The 16,484-nt window shown below is 40.4% G+C and overlaps 1 protein-coding gene and 1 long non-coding RNA gene across 3 annotated transcripts; both read right to left on the bottom strand.

Moving 5' to 3' along the window:
* Positions 1-643: 643 nt before the first annotated feature.
* LOC124999951 (23 kDa integral membrane protein-like) lies at positions 644-16,484 on the bottom strand. Of its 2 annotated transcripts, none has more exons than XM_047575203.1 (9): positions 12,236-14,041; positions 11,612-11,665; positions 10,854-10,973; positions 10,703-10,777; positions 10,491-10,586; positions 10,261-10,359; positions 9,839-9,871; positions 9,679-9,762; positions 644-1,182 (listed from the first exon to the last, which is right to left on the bottom strand). In XM_047575203.1, the coding sequence occupies exons 1-9, from the start codon at positions 12,257-12,259 to the stop codon at positions 1,072-1,074; spliced, it is 696 nt and encodes a 231-aa protein (XP_047431159.1). In that variant the 5' UTR covers positions 12,260-14,041; the 3' UTR covers positions 644-1,071. The 2 variants fall into 2 exon arrangements, with proteins under 2 accessions (XP_047431159.1, XP_047431160.1); XM_047575204.1 differs by lacking the exons at positions 644-1,182; positions 12,236-14,041 and adding exons at positions 7,113-7,579; positions 15,484-16,484.
* On the bottom strand, positions 3,256-4,885 carry LOC124999955. The gene is made up of 4 exons (XR_007111249.1): positions 4,804-4,885; positions 4,457-4,593; positions 4,242-4,301; positions 3,256-3,431 (listed from the first exon to the last, which is right to left on the bottom strand). It is a non-coding gene; the product is annotated as an uncharacterized LOC124999955 (long non-coding RNA).

Raw genomic sequence — 16,484 nt, 5'->3', positions numbered from 1 at the left:
TGTGTATTGACTGAATGAAATCCTTCCCTGTTCACGTAACTATTGTGTGATTTATTGCGATGTGGATCAATCTATGGCTCTAAATTATGTTTGGGAATCCGGCAATGGCCCGAAATCCTCGTTCTCCCTCTCCTCTCCCTTATCTTCCCTGCTTTGCTCCTCTCATCTTGTCTCGTCTCGTCTTGTCTGTCTTCTGTCTATACTTTTGAGAGACTCTCTCTGCACTGCTCTTGAAACTACAAAATTTGTCAAAGTGTATGTATGTTTTGTATATGTATGGACGGGCTGATGGCTGATTTTGCTGGTACTTGTACTAGTGACAATAAAGGTATTTTTGATTGATTTTGATTTGAGGAGGAAGAAAATGAGGAAGATGAAGGGGAGGGGGGAGGAGCAGGAGGTAAAGAAGAGGAGGAGGAAGAATACAAAGAATGAGGATGAGGAGGAGGAGGCAGAGTATAAGACAGAAGGAGGAAGAGGGAGGAGGAGGAGGACAAAGAAGAAAGGTCAAGCAAAAAATGTGAAAAATAAGGAAAAAGTCAAAGGAGGAAACAACAGCAGTAGGAGGAGGAGCAGGTCATACCACCTCCTCCTCCTCCTCTTCCTTCCAGCCATTAATCAGCTGAAATTATTTTACCATTTGAAATGTTAAGATTTTTTTATTTGAAAAATAATAATACACGGTACAAGAGTCTTCAGCATGTACAAAATAATAAAATATTTGTATGAATCAGAACAGAAAATACAAGTTTTTGTTAATTTTGGCTAGAATACTAAGCTAAGCTAAGCTAAGCTAAGCTACAGATTTGTAATGAAATGTCTGTTAACATATCCAGTTAAAGTTTGATGGACACATGGATCTGATCCATAACAAACCATGATGACATCACCCTTTTTACGTTAGCCTGTTAGCTGCTAACACTTCCTTATAATTGAGATAAAAAAATGCTCCCGTGTTTGTTTCAGTTCAAAAAAAATTTTAAGAGACTTTACAGACACACACATATTAACACTGCAATGAGGTCATGTCTTGACCACTGGTTCCTCCTGTAATATTGCAGAGGTTAAAGGTCACAGGGCTCCTCTTTGGAAGTCCTTCATGGCTATGAAATATTCTCCTGCTGATCTGTCATGGCGTTTGATCTGGTGGATCATGAAGAGGGAAATCAGCAGACCCAGCAGCTGTGAACACACAGTTTATAAAAATTAAACCAGAAGTCGAGGATCCCACCGTCCTCTCATGAAGCATTTTAAGTTCCACTTTATTACTTGAACATTTTTAGTTGCTACTTCAGAAACCATGACTTTGCTGCAGAGAATTAACCCTCGACATGGGCGTGGAACGTCTGCCTTATACTCTGAATAACAACTATTCAAAAAGAGTTTAAAAAGTAGGTGAACTTGCTGAGGTTAGAGAAGATGTTTCGTCTGAGTAGCTTCTTCAGTTCTAAGAGACTGGAGGGAAGTTAAAAAAAACGCTGTGGGTAAAACCATCAGAAACTGGTTGAATTAATTCCATTAATGGCCAGATACTGACATGTAGCTGAGGGCTGGGTTGGTGGTTTTATCCACACAGTTTTCTTTTTAAACTTCAAACTTATGAACCATGTGGCTTGTTAGCCAAAGAACAAGTAAGTAAGCGGACACCGAAACACTGATTTAAGTCCATATAAGAGGCACCTTTCTGACTTTCTGAGAGCAAATAAATGACCTTAAACTACACGTTTATTACTTCATGCATTTTGATGTAACAGTGGGTGAATACATCTCCTTTATATTTTTATTAAAAAGGGTTTATCTGCTTTCGTTGGCTAATAATTGTTGTTTTTTTATGTTGTGTAAAGTTTCTTTCTCAGAATAAAATGGATCTTTGTGTGATATTTAAATATCATGGACACGCTCTTTTTTAATGCATGTGAATAAGAGGCTACATTTCCACATTCATTCCACATTCAAAAGAATGAGGAGGGGGACAAAGAAGAAAGGAGGAGCAAAAAGTGAGAAAAAGATGAAGGAAACTTCATAAATAAGCAGTACATAAGAAGAGTCTTCAACACGTAATTTTTAGTTAATTTCAGCTAAAATGCTAAGCTAAAGATTTGTAATGAAATGTCTGTTAACATATCTAGTTAAAGATGGATGGACACATGGATCTGATCCATAACAAACCATGATTTTTTTTTGTTTTACTTTTAAAACACATATAACCCAAAAGGCTGATGTTGATCCATATTTTCCTACATAACAAACAACTGAAAACTATTGATCCTCAGAGGAAACTGATTGATGAAGGGAAGGAGCAGAAGGAGGTCAAGGAAGAGGGAGGAGGAGGAGAAAGAATGAAGCGGAGGACAAAAAAGAAAGATGAAGCAGAAATGAGAAAAAGAAGAAAGACAAAAAAGTGCAAAGGAGGAAACAACAGGAGGAGGAGGAGGTCGTACTTCCTCCTCCTACACCTCCTCCTTCCAGCCATTAATCAGCTGAAATTATTCCACCATCTGAAACGTTAAGATTTCACTCTTTACTGGAAAAACAATAATAAATGGTACATTAGAAGAGTCTTCAGCATGTACAATAAAATATTTGTATAAATCAGATAAGATTAAAAAAATAGTTTTTAGTTAATTTTGGCTAAAATGCTGTGCTAAGATAAGCTAAGCTAAAGATTTGTAATGAAATGTCTGTTAACAAATCCAGTTAAAGTTTGATGGACACATGGATCTGATCCATAACAAACCATGATGACATCACTCTTTTTACGTTAGCCTGATATGAAAAATGCTCCCATGTTTGTTTTAGTGAAGAAACTTTTTAAGAGACTTCATAGACACATTTGGAGTTTGGAGTTGTCATTGTTGTTTACCTTGTCGCTGCTGCTAACTTTCACCATAGATCAACACACCTCTGATGATCTGTGGACACAGTTTCAGGATTAAAGCTCAGTATATGAGGAATTAAGTGTGATATAGATCTATCATAATTATTTTTAATGGCCCGGCATTATAAAGCGCTGATAACAACTACAAATTCCATCATGCAGCGCAACAGCTGCCCTGCTGAATAGGTCAGGAAATCGGGAATATTCCCACATCAATCAAGTCAAGCTTCTGGTGCTGTAAACGACCCTGTTAAGTCAAAGCTAGCCCCGAACAATGGAGAAAAGAAAAGTTGAACAGAGCCTTTCAAAATCGATGGGAGGCTGAATATATGTATATTGAGATTGCCGGTAAACCTGTGTCTTATTTGAGGAGCTAATGTGGCTGTAATTATGGGGTTAAATCTAAGAAGGCACTTCGAGACAAAACATCAGGTTTTGTGAGATGGCCACTGATTTAAGAAAAACAGTTGATTGTAAGAAGCAAAGACTTTATTGCATACTCTCTTACTGTGGATGAAAGCACTGACGTGACGGACACTGCACAGCCAGCCATCTTCATCCGTGGAGTGGAGTCCAATTTGTGCATTACAGAGGAAATATTGGACATTAAATCAATGCATGGAACAACGACAGGAAAAGACGTTTTTGAAAACGTATGTGAAAGTGTAGCAGACACGAAGCTGCCCTGGGACAAACTTGTTGGATTTACAACAGATGGAGCACCGGCGATGTGCGGTGAAAAAAGCGGGCTAGTGGGGAGGATTCGGGTAAAGATGCAGGACGAGAACTGTACTGGCGAGTTGACAGCATATCACTGCATCATACATCAGGAAACGCTGTGTAGTAAAGTGTTAAAAATGGAACATTTAATGAGCACTGTAACGCAAACCGTAAACTTTATCCAAGCTAAAGGTTGAAATCACTGGCAATTTAAGTCTTTTATGCAGGAAATAGATTCAGAGTTTGCCGACATTCCTTATCGTACAAAGGTCCGTTGGCTGAGCCGAGGAAAAGTTCTCAGAGTTTTTGAGCTACGTGAGGAAATTTGTCAGTTCATGGATAGTAAAGGAAAAGACTTTTGCGGGATGAGAAATAGAAATGTGAGTTGGCATTTCCGGCTGACCTAACAACTCATCTCAACATCTTGAACCTTCAACTCCAGGGACGTGACCGCATGATCACTGACATGTACGATGCTGTGAAGGCATTTCAAGTGAAGCTGCTCTTATTGTGCTTTTAAAATGGATTATGGGAGATCCGAGGCTTAGCCCAGAGGGAGGAAAGATGTACGCGCCAAGTTCTGGCTTTTGTTTGTGTTTTTTTTTCTTTTCGTTTTTTTTATTGCTGTGCAGAAAATACATACCGACATTATCTAGACAAAAGTGTTGTCCAGAAGTTTCCACAAAGAGGTGTGTTGCATCAGCTGAAAAAATTAATTATGAAACAAAAAAGGTGTTAAAACTGATCATAAGCCTTATATTCAAATAAAAATGATCTTGCAGTGCATGTAATCCTGATTGACTTCTCATAAACTTCAGAACTGGAAAAACAAACAAGAAATTCATTTTATTATCTTACATTTGATGCTGGCACCTCTGCTGTCTTTACTGCTCTGTTCTTCACTCCTCTCTTCTAAACTCATCTCTTCTTCAACTCTTGTGTTCAGAAGTCATTTTTGCTTCTCTGTCCACTCCTTTCCAGCATTAGTTTGATATCTTCAGTACAAGACATAAACATGTACCGCGTGGAGCTTTTTTCCCACAACTGTAAACACTTAAGACTTTGGCAAAAACATCCGGGGCTTGAGCCCAAGTAGCATCATCCCCTAACCCTGACCTCAACGTGTTTAAAGATTCATTTCTGATTTTCTTTTACACAAAAACATAAAATAACAGAAAAGTGAAATAAAAAGTGTTTCCACTTACTGCAAACAGCGAACTGAAGAAGATGAAGACATACTTGAGGCATCCGTTAACTTTTCCCATTTTGAGTTGTTCTCAGAGCGACTGTGAGGAGGTGAAGTGGTGTCAATGTAGTTCAGTGAGACTGTGGTGACATGTTTTAGTGAAATTCTAAACCAACATAGAGGAATGGGGCCAAAAACGTCAACGTCAATGAAACTACTTGGAAAGTGAAGTTCCCACAAGTTTGAACAAACACAAGGTCCTTTAATCTGAGGGAGTAGGTCTGATTTTGATATTGTTGGGGACACGAAAGTTCTCCACTCCTGAAAATACAATAAACCCACAGATTCTAGATGCTCATTTAAATATTCAATATTAGCAGTAGTGGTGGGCGATACTGGGAATTTTGGTAACTGTGATAAAAAAAGAAGCTAAAAAGTTTCAGACAGACTCATTAAACCATCAGCATTCATCAGCTAGAAATTGGGCGAAATGATCAATGAGCAATGATCGGCGACGTTAAATAGAAAAAAATAATAATAAATAGGAGCCGTATGTAGCCATACCGGACATTTACTCTTGCCTCATTGAATCATCGCGCAATATATGACAGCATAATAATTCCACGATGTTAGATTAATGAATCGTGACATAAATACAGCAGTAACGTAACTCTGCGCTCCGTCGTTACCCGTCATTTTAGTTCAGCATCAATATTCACTACTTTGACTTCACAGCATAAATTTTTAACATAACTAACAACTCTGACGACTGACATTAGCTAACGCTAGCATCATCATGATTAAGTGTTTGCCGCAAACTTAGACTTAGACAGACTTCAATGATCCACGAGAGAAATCAGTTTGTTAGTAGCTTCGTGCACATAAAAGTAAACAAAAAAAAAACAAGGAAAAATCTGATAAAAGATTAGATTAAAATTAAATAAACATGATTATTAACTAGCAAAATAAACAGTGCAATCAAAATAAAAAAATTACAGAATTAGCAAGTAGTTGGCAAATGTGGTTGATGTGGTTGTTTGGCCCGTTGCATAGTGTTTCCTTGTTGATTTTCATTTTCTGTTTCTAAAAACAAAATAAAATCGTTCGAAGACACAAAAAACACCCGTTGTTTCATTTTGTGCGACCGGAAGTTGCCGTTTTCAAAGTAAGAGTACGTATGAGGCTAACAGGCTTCACACCGATAGCGCAGCGGTGTTGCACTTATTTCTAAAAACGTGTTGAAACTTGCCGTATGAACGGATTTCCACTTCGTAGCCCTCCGCTTCCCCGTTGCCATGGTGAACCGTGGAAACGGGGCTCCATTGATGCTGACTTTTTATAGTTGTGGTGCACGCGCTCAACCCTGGGTGAAATGACTCCGAGTTGATTAAACCAATTCAAATCTGCTGTTCTGTATTTACCGCTGGTGGTTGTTTTCACCCAGATGGGGGCGTGGCCTGTTTATTACTCTCTTCCATGTGTTTTAGTTTGGCAGCGCTGACATCTAGTGGTCATCTGCTGCAACTTCACCTCTGGCCAAAAGTAAGTGGACACAAAACACTGGTTTAACTCCATACAAGAGGCAGCCTTTCTGACAGCAAATAAATGATGTTATGCCCCGCTCGTCCAAGAGCATAACAAAAGAGGGAGGACCACATAGCGACTAGTGCAGTTAAGTGAAAATGTATTGTACAAACACAAATTAAGTGCAGTCAAAAGATAACAAAATAACAAAACCAAGCAGAATGCTGGGGGTGCCCAGGTGGCATCAGGCATCCAGGAGGGAGGAAAAAGAGAGAGTGGCCATCTTGTGAAGACCTCATTTATATAGGCTGCAGCCCAGGTGGAGAGGATTTCCCCGATGAGGTGGTAGGGGAACAGGTAGGGAGAACCTGGGGAAGGGAGGAACACAGCAGCAACACAAAATGACCGAGGCCATAACAATGCCCTTTAACTATGTGTTTAGTACTTAATGCATTTTGATGCAACAGGGAGTGAATACATCTCCTTTGTATTTATAATAAAAAGGGTTTATCTGCAATTATTGGCTAATAATTGTTGTTTTTTATGTTGTGTAAAGTTTCTTTCTCAGAATAAAATGGATCTTTGTGTCTTTTTTAATGGATGTGAATAAGAGGAGGCTACATTTCCACATTCATTTCGCATTCAAAAGAATGAGGAGGGGGACAAAGAAGAAAGGAGGAGCAAAAAGTGAGAAAAAGAAGGAAACAACAGGAGGCGGAGGAGGAGCAGGTCGTACGTCCTCCTCCTCCTCCTCCTCCTCCCCCCAGCCGTTAATCAGCTGAAATTATTTCACCATTTGAAACGTTAAGATTTCACTTTTTATTTGAAAAATAATAATACGCAGTACATTAGTTTAGTTAATTTCAGCTGAAATGCTAAGGAAGCTAAGCTAAGGATTTGTAATGAAATGTCTGTTAACATATCTAGTTAAACTTTGACGTAACAAACCATGATGGGATCACCCTTTTTACGTTAGCCTGTTAGCTGCTAACACTTTATCATAATTGAGATGAAAAATGCTCCCGTGTTTGTTTCAGTGAAGAAACTTTTTAAAAGACTTTACAGCCACGCACACATTAACACTGCGAAAGCTAATAAGATAATTAATGAGGTCACGTCTTGACCGCTGGTTCCTCCTGTAACAGTGCAGAGGTTAAAGGTCACAGGGCTCCTCTTTGGAAGTCCTTCATGGCCATGGAATATTCTCCTGCTTAGCCTTCAGGGCGTTGGATCTGGTGGATCATGGAGAGGGAAATCAGCAGACCCAGCAGCTGTGAACACAGTTCAGTATTTCAAATTAAATTAATACTAAAATTAATTATCATTGTTGAGGGTGAGGGACTGTTTGTTCCTTTGTCCTAAAGAGGACAGAGGACAAGCTAGCTAAATCTGGGAAAAGAATATGCGAGTTTGGGCCCTTTTTGAGACGATGCTCGTGCTGTCACTTGTGCGAGAATTTTTTGGATCGGGCCGAGTTCCAGCTTAATTGTGCATCCCGTATCATGCAGTATACATGGGGTAACGAGCAGCAATTAACCTCTCACAACCACCTCCCGATCGGCAATCGTATGGTTGGATGAAAATCAAACCGTCGCCCCTCGTGAGTGTATTGCGCTGCTAAAGCAGTGGTACGAGAGGTTACGAGCCAATTTACCTCAACCTCTCACACTGCACCATTGATTCTCAGGTGAGCGTCTTCTCACTTTTGGGTTTTTCTTTTTTTTCTGTTTTGTTGCAGTTCTGGAAACAATTAGTCTACACATGTCGTGTGCGGTCATGTATGGACGTACAATCAAATCAAATCACCCCCACCCTCCATACCACACACTCCATCCACACTGGGAGGAGTCGCCACAGGGGGCACCAGCACCCAGGACCCCCGACCCCGACAGACAAAAGCCAGCCGGACCAAAGGGACTCAGGGACCCCGCTCCCAGTGTGGAAGACCCTCGTGGGGGCCATAGTAGATAAATGCTGCCTCACCATTTGGTATAGATAAATATAATGGGCATAATAGACATAAATTTATGTAATATTTTTTATTGAGCTAATGTTAGCATTAGCCACAGGTTGCTACAACATGCAAAACAAAGTATTTCTGTTTGGTCTGAGATTTCACTTTGGCCGTTGTCATGGTTTTACCCACAGAGTTTCTAGTTAAACCTGAAACTTCCCTCCAGTCCCTTGAACTGAACTGAAGAAGATAACTGAGATGAAACCTCTTCTCTAAACTCAACAAGTCCAGTTGCTTTTTTAAACACTTTTTGGCTATAAACCATGAACTGGATGACAGAGAACCTAGAAGAGCTTTGATGACAGTTTCAGGTTGCCTAGCAATTTAGTGTTTAACTTGCAAGCCACACTGCTTTGCTAGCTACACCTACAGGAGTCATTACGGTAACAAGGTATTTGTACATTAATACATTACTGCTATTGTCGAAGGAGGAAATTTTCCTCTCCTTCAGCCCAGGATCTTTATACAGTTGTAGCGACTCAAAGTTCCCCTTCAAGCTGAAAGCCAGCTGAAGGGTTGCCGTCTTCTGGACAAGTTCCAGTGGCTGGAGTGACCCCCTCCTTCTCCTGGGCATGTCTATTTTTTACTGTAACTCCAACCATTCATTGAATTACAGGGTATGACCACTTTTTTACAGTTGTTCTACCTGGAGATGATGTAGCCCACATGTCTTATTAGCACTCTCATTGCTCAACCTTTTGTTTGCACTTAATGGGCTTTTTGGTCTCCCAAGTCAGAGCAGAAAATGCAGCTGATTTGACTACCGTATACTATACAGTAGCCTTGTGATTTGAGTGTGTTCATGAACAGGAGGATGACTCACTTACTGTATATTCATTTTTTAAAAATTATTTCCAAAAGAAAAACCCAAACGGTCGTTCTAGTGCTATGTTGTGATTGTGTTTAATCTGATATTCATTCATTTATTCATTCATTTTGTGCTGACGTGTGTGAGCTCCAAGCTTCCACCTAACCACCTTAAGGGTAGAAGAGGGGAAGACCTGATCTGAGCATACACAGTGCTCTTGTTCTAGGTAGGCTCCGCCCATAGACAAAAGGAGGCGTGCAACCTTTCATGTATTCAATAATTTTCCATGTGTAGCCGAAACCGGCTTTAACTGGTGTCCAACGTGTGAAATATCAGGGGGACATGTATCCTAATCTCTTATATGTTGGGATAGCAAGAGTAACATACATCCAGTTTTTCCACAGCGTCATATAACAGACTCAAGGCCTTACTTAACCCCTTAAAACCCAACACTAAGTAGTTTCTCTGTGGCTTCTTGAGGCTTGATGCTAACATAGGCGACATGCTAGCCTACAACAACAATAAAGAAGAATGAGAGTGGCGCTTACTGCAATGGCGGAAAATCCAATAAACATGTAAACAGCCATCTTCAAGGCCATGTCTACGTACGGGTAGATGCCCTCCATGCAGCCCTGCAGAAGAAAATACAGTAGTTATTATTATTATGATGGGGGTTTGGATTTGCTGCTCTTTTGACTGGTTGGATACCTGTGCGTAGATCTGGTACGGGCCAGTTGTTCCCTGCATGAAAACAAAATCAACAGTCTGCTGTGTATTATCTGTCAAACACCAACATCCAACAGTTTATATCCAAGTTTGGAAATGAAAAGGATGAAGTTTGACGTTTTTATTTTTGTTTTTTAATTATTTAGGCTGTTGCCTCGACAGTGGAGTTCAACAATGGCAGGAAATGTCAATTTGGAGTTGTATAGTTTTGCAGTTAAATTCACCAATGCAGAGTTCCCAGAGTGGGAGTGTTTTTAGGGTATTTAGGATCACTTTTAAACCATGAATGGAAAATCTCCCTAATAGTTCTAGTACCTTTAATCATGAAAACATGGCATGAACATGAGGCTCCCTGACTGCCTTCTGAATATGGCATTGTTCAAGTTTTATTTTATTAAACTCACATAAGGCCTGGATGTGCATTTTGAGCTGCCATAGCAGGCACAGGACCAAGGGATGTTATGTCCCCAGTCCTCAGCTCCCATAAACCCACAGCATTTGCCCTGGAAGAACATAAGAGAGTGACTTTCAACAGGTGGAAATGATTTTCAACAAAAATATGAGCTGCTGTCATTAATCAATGTAACATATGATTGATTGAAGGTGAACTCCAGAGGGTAAAAGGAACATTTACAGATTCCTGGAGGATCGTGAGAAACCTCCTTGAACGCTCGTCTTCCATGAAATAGTCTACATAGTCTCTGTAGGTGATGTAAACGACTTCTTTCATCTACAAGGAGAGAAAATAAAACAGCATAAGCATCACAGACCAAAGAGGAAGAATAAATCAGCATCAAGACAGACTCAGACAGTCGTAGTCAAGAACCAGTGATGGTTTAGAAAGACCTCGTTTCCTTTGGTGGACATATGGAAGCCAAGGATCAGCATCAAGATCATTTCAGCCCCCATGAAACCTGCAAACTGTACAACAACAAGAAAAAAAAATGATTCAATTGTTCCTATCCACCCTTTATTTGTTGTTGGCTTTTGCCCGTACCGTTTTTAGTGCACATATATTCTTGGAGAGGGCAGCATAGATTCCCAGGGAGGGGATGCCAGTCATGGCGATGGCGGCCCCCCAAGAACAGATCAGATCTAAGACTCTGACCTCAGAGAACTGGTCGGACAAAAACAAACAAACAAAAACACAAAATAATAAATCTGCATGAAACTTTTTTTTGGCTTTATAGATATTTTCCATGCACTTAAATAGAAAACTTAAACTTACCCATCGATAGCTGGTCATCTTGCATAAACCACTACCTCACTGTCTATATATTACCATATTTTTAGCAATTTTTGTAAACAATGTCTTATATGAAGAACTGTCTGTAGAACCACCATAAATTGTTTCTCTGTACTTTCAGATTTGATCCTGAACTAACCAGTCGCTAGCTCCATCTGCACAGGGGCAAATAAAACCAGAATTCGAATGAAACCCTCATGTCCGAATGGAGCCTCGTCCACAGAGACTCCAGAGAGAAGTGTCACATCACATTAACTCAGCATTTGAACAGGGAGCTGCAGTTTGTTGCAGTTCACAACTCCACCACTTGGTGTCACTATTTCCCATATACTGGTCCTTTAATTTAAAGGATAGTTCGGCTCCATCAGGCCTAATTTTCAGTGTAAACATTCTAACTCTTATTTTTTCTTCAGATTTCTTGTTCTTAAGACTTGAGAAGCAAAATTAAATGAATACTGAGACTGAACGGACTGAGTTTTGTTGTTGTTGTCATTGTCATAGTTGTTTACCTCATCGTTGCCGCTAATCTTCACCATACCGCAGATCACCATACCTCCAAAGATCTGTGGACACAGTTTCACGATTAATCAAATTTATTTATGAAGCACATTCAAAAACAACTGAGGTTGTCCAAAGTGCTGTACAAAATCAAGTGGGGGGGTGCTGTTCCACAGTCTGGAGACAGCAACCGCAAAAGCACGGTCACCCCTGAGTTTATGAAGAGAGCGTGGAACTTTTAAACGCCCTTGGTCAGTGGACTTGAGGGGCCTGGAAGGGGAGTAAGGAGTTAGAAGTTCTGACAGGTAGGAGGGGGTTGCTCCATTCTGGGATTTATATACAAATAAAAGTTTAAAATCAATTCAAAATTTAATTGGCAGGCAACAAAGGGAGACAATGACAGGGGTGATGTGGTCTCTCTTTTGAGACCCTGTCAGGAGTCTGGCTGCAGCGTTTTGAATTAATTGTAGATGGGAGAGAGATGACCTGTTTATCAAATTTGAATTCTGGGGATTCCATCTTTATGGTCACAGAAAGACTAAGGGAAAACATATCTGCCAGAGCCTCATCATTCCAACTGCTCTCGGCTGCTAGTGTTTGGAAACGGATGGCGTGGTCAAAAAAACGGCTCCTACCTTGGCGGAGACTACCAAGGGCATGAGCTGCCTCTCGGCCTTTGGCCAATTGTCCAAAGCAGCTGAAAAGGCTGCCAGAGAGTCACAGCATGATGAGAGCTTAGCCCATTCAGCAGTTGCCCATTCTCATGCTCTGCCTGTGAGGGTTGTCACCATAAATGCCACCTTGGAGCGTTCAGAAGCAAAGGTTGCAGGTTGTAGTTCAAAAGTCAAAGAACACAATGTCAAAAAGGAGAGTCATGTCCCATGGAGCTGGGTTGAGTGTCGAAGGGGTTGGGTCGACAGGACTGGGTGCTGCTAAAGTCACGGAATCTAGGCGAACCAGGATCTGGTTAGTCTGAACTGCCAAAGCTTGTAAGTGGTCAGAAAATGACTGAACCCCGGTCCCAGGCTGGAGAGTTTCTATTCCAGTGCAGAAAGGCACTTTCCCAGGGTCCCCAGAGCATGGCGGAAGGCCTGCCACTCTGCTGGGTCCGTCATGGCCAGATTGCACTGTGAGGAGGCTGGTAAGCATGAACCCAGTAGCAAAGAAAGGAAGCAACAGTACAGATTCCAAAATCCAAAAATCTTTAATCAGAGCCAGGCAGCAGGTCATACACGGCAGGGCAGGCAGGATAAGGCAACAAGCAGGTAGGTGCAGGCAAAAAATCCAAAACATAGAACAGATGAGGTCATACACAACAGGCAAAAATGGACATAATAAGACAGCTGGAAAGCAAAGACTCAAGGGTCAAAGACAATCTGGCAGAGTATCATCAGTGGTGTGGGCTTAAATACAGAGGGGGAACAAGACACAGGTGAAACACATCACTAATCAACTAAGACGGGAAAAGGAACAAAGAGGGGAAGTAATACTAACAAGCACAAGGAAGACAAATCTTTTCAAAATAAGACAGGAAGAGTACAACAAAACAGACTGACAAAATTCAATCCCTTTAGCAGGGGATACATCAAGGGTGGTGTTTGTAGAAGGACAAATGATAGAGTTTATGGTGTTGAATAAGATCTTTGGATTATGGGCAGTATTGGGAATGAAATTGGAGAAGTATTTGGTTCTTGCTGACTTGACTGCTTCCTGAAATTTGTGTAAGTAATTTCTTAGGATCCGGAAGGAGATCGGCAGCTCGTCTTTTTTCCATTTTCCTTCTGCCTTTCTGCAAAGGTGCATCTGAGATCCCTAAATCCTCAACAAAGGTGGGAGTGGATATGCCAAAGGTAAAAACTAGATCTAGAGTGTGACCATGTTTATGGGTTGGGCCAGAGACTCGTTGTAAAAAGTTGAAAGACTACATAATAATACACAAATACACAAATACATAATAATGTTCTGACAAATTAATGATTTGTTTGATAAAGAAAAAGGCCTCACATCTAGAAGGGCAACTCTGGTTCGAGGTAAGTTGATTGGTTGAAGCAATATCAAGTTTTCAGAGATAACACCTTTGCTGATTTAATAGTGGTGGTGTCTGTTGGTCACAAGAATAGGAATAGAGCGAGGTGGAGTAGTAGCAGGATCTAGCCACAAGGGGGAGATGGCGTGAGACACAGGTGTAGCAGGGCTTGTTTTGGGCGTGGGGGAGGAATATGGAGTAAGATATGGGGAAAAAAATTAGAAAAGTATCTCATGCTCGAGCGGCCTCTAGAGGGTGCGCGAGATGAAAAATGTATTTGCTTGCACTAGTGGAGACGTCTCTGACCCATTCACCCGTCTAGACGGATGAAATCATTAAATCAAGCATTAAAGTGTTTATCGGCAAAGATGGAGCTGGTTTAAATACTGACAGGTCATTGGTAATTTCTTCCCTGTGTCAAGTGAGTTGAGATCTCGGTTAACCGACTGCCTAAAGTATGGTACTATGTGTGCAGTCGGAACCTGAATTGGTAGATTTTTGAAGAATGATTTTGATGACCTTGAGTGATTTTGATTTATTATGTTGATTCTCAGTGAATGCATATCATGCACAGAATGTAAGATGAATAATAGTTGAAGAGATGTAACTAATGATTGTGAAATCAGGAGCGGAAAAAGAAAAACAGGGCACAGCTGTCAGGCAGAGGGGTAAAAAGAGGAACTGAAAGAAGAGCAGGCCTGGGGACAGGTCAGGGCATGTCCACACGCCGTCAAGTGGAAAAGTATAGAAAATGATCTAATGTCAGTCATGAGTGTTAAACTCTTATTGGACAAAGGTGATGGTGTGATGGTCAGTCATGATGATGTAGTAGAGATAGGATGTGTCTCAGAATTAATAGTATAAAAGATGTAATGCAGAAGTGTATTACTGAAATTTCACCTCGGACACGGACTACGCTGCATGTGGACTGAGCCAACTCCCGAAGATTTGATCAGTCGAAGATTTCACATTTTGGATTTCTACTTCTTGGTCTTTGTAGTGAGTCAAGGAGACACTCTGGATTACAATGCGAGGATTTTAAGGGATTTTACCAAAGGACAGAAGCATTGTTCACTGGGTGCGGCTCACTCGACACCTTTCCTAAAAGGATTTGGAACCTGGCACGTACCAAGTGCACAGATCCATTAGGGGTAAAGCATCACCACTGACGGGACTCAACCTCGTACTCAGCTGCAGGAAGCCTCCCTGACTGGTGGCTCCAGGGGACGAGAGGAAGCGGGGCAGACGTCAGGATTAAAGGTTGTCAGAATCAAGGCAAGCTACCCCACCCACAGCTTGAGCAGTGCTCTCATTGAGTTCAGTTGGGGTAATACTCTGCTGATGTGAAGCCATAGTCCATAATCCCATATAAACGGAGAAGCTGTTTTACCTGTATCTGTGGGATCATACACCTGGGGTAAATAGTATTATCCATTATGATTTACAAAGTAACTAAAGCTGTCAAAAGTATAAATTGCCTGACCTTTTATATTTTTTTAGTATTATTTTTCCTTTGTTGTGGTAGAAAACACTAGAGCCTCAGAGACGATGGACAGACTTTCACTTTCTCTTTTTCAGACTCATTTACTGGAAGTTACTCAACATGAACATTAAACCGGTCTGAACAGCAAAAATAGTTCCATCTCCTCACTTTTATTTTAAGTTTATTATTTAGGTGTTTTATTAAACACAAATAATTAACTTTTTGCCTGTTATTTATTATTTTTTTTTTAGCATTACAGATTTTAATCATGTCTCTTCAACAATATTCAACAATAATAACTTTCAGCCTTTAAACCTACATCTTCTCAAACTATAACCTCAACATGTTTAAAGATTCGAAGTGTTTCCACTTACTGCACACAGCAAATTGAAGAAGATGAAGACACGCTTGAGGCATCCGTTAAACATTTTGAGTTGTTCTTAGAGCGACTGTGAGGACGTGAAGTGGTGTGAATGTAGCTCAGTGGGAATGTGGTGATGTGCTTCAGTGACAATTATAAACCAACATAGAGTAATAGGGGTGGGAGTGGCATGAACTGACCTTCTCAGCAGGTTAGTTCATGCCCAAATGCCAAAACGAAACTGAATGGAAAGTAAATGGAAAGTGAAAGGTTTGATTTTGACACTGTTGGGGACACAAAAGTTCAAGGACACAAAAAATACAATAAACCCTCAGATTCTAGTTTCTCTCTTTAATATTAGCAGTAGGGGTTGGAGATACTAGGAATTTTGGTAACTGTGATAGAAAAGAATCAATCTGATGGGAAGAACCCAAAAAGTATTATAGAGTTTTTATTCTATGACTGTGATTGTTTATTTTTGAAAGCCACAAAAAGCTGGAACAAGAACAACTGGACGTTTACTGTCACTTGGCTACTAATGTAACCAAGGTTCTATGAATCTAATATGATGGATCCAGGACCTAACTGTCACCCCTGAATAATTTAAGACTTCAATAAAACATCTTCAAACAACTCTACATGTATCTTTGTTTCAGCTGTGTTTTTTGTTTTACTTACAACCATCTCAAACATAAAGAGTTCAATTATTAATCATTTAACTCCGGTTATTTTCTCTGATCACAGTAAAAATAGAGAATGTGCAGCTGTGTATGGAAGAGAATAACAAATAAGCCACGCCCCCAGGGTGAAAATAAACCACCAACGGTAATTACCACCCCACCACTGAGCTAAGCTAAAGATTTGTAATGAAATGTCTGTTAACATATCCAGTTAAACTTTGACATAACAAAACATGATGACATCACCCTTTTTGTGTTAGCCTGTTAGCTGCTAACACTTTCTTATAATTAAGATGAAAAATGCTCCCGTGTTTGTTTCAGTGAAGAGACTTTT

The sequence above is a fragment of the Mugil cephalus genome, chromosome 22 (assembly GCF_022458985.1).
Source record: "Mugil cephalus isolate CIBA_MC_2020 chromosome 22, CIBA_Mcephalus_1.1, whole genome shotgun sequence".
NCBI classification, from domain to species: Eukaryota; Metazoa; Chordata; class Actinopteri; order Mugiliformes; family Mugilidae; genus Mugil; species Mugil cephalus.
This window is presented reverse-complemented; position numbering and strand designations above follow the sequence as displayed.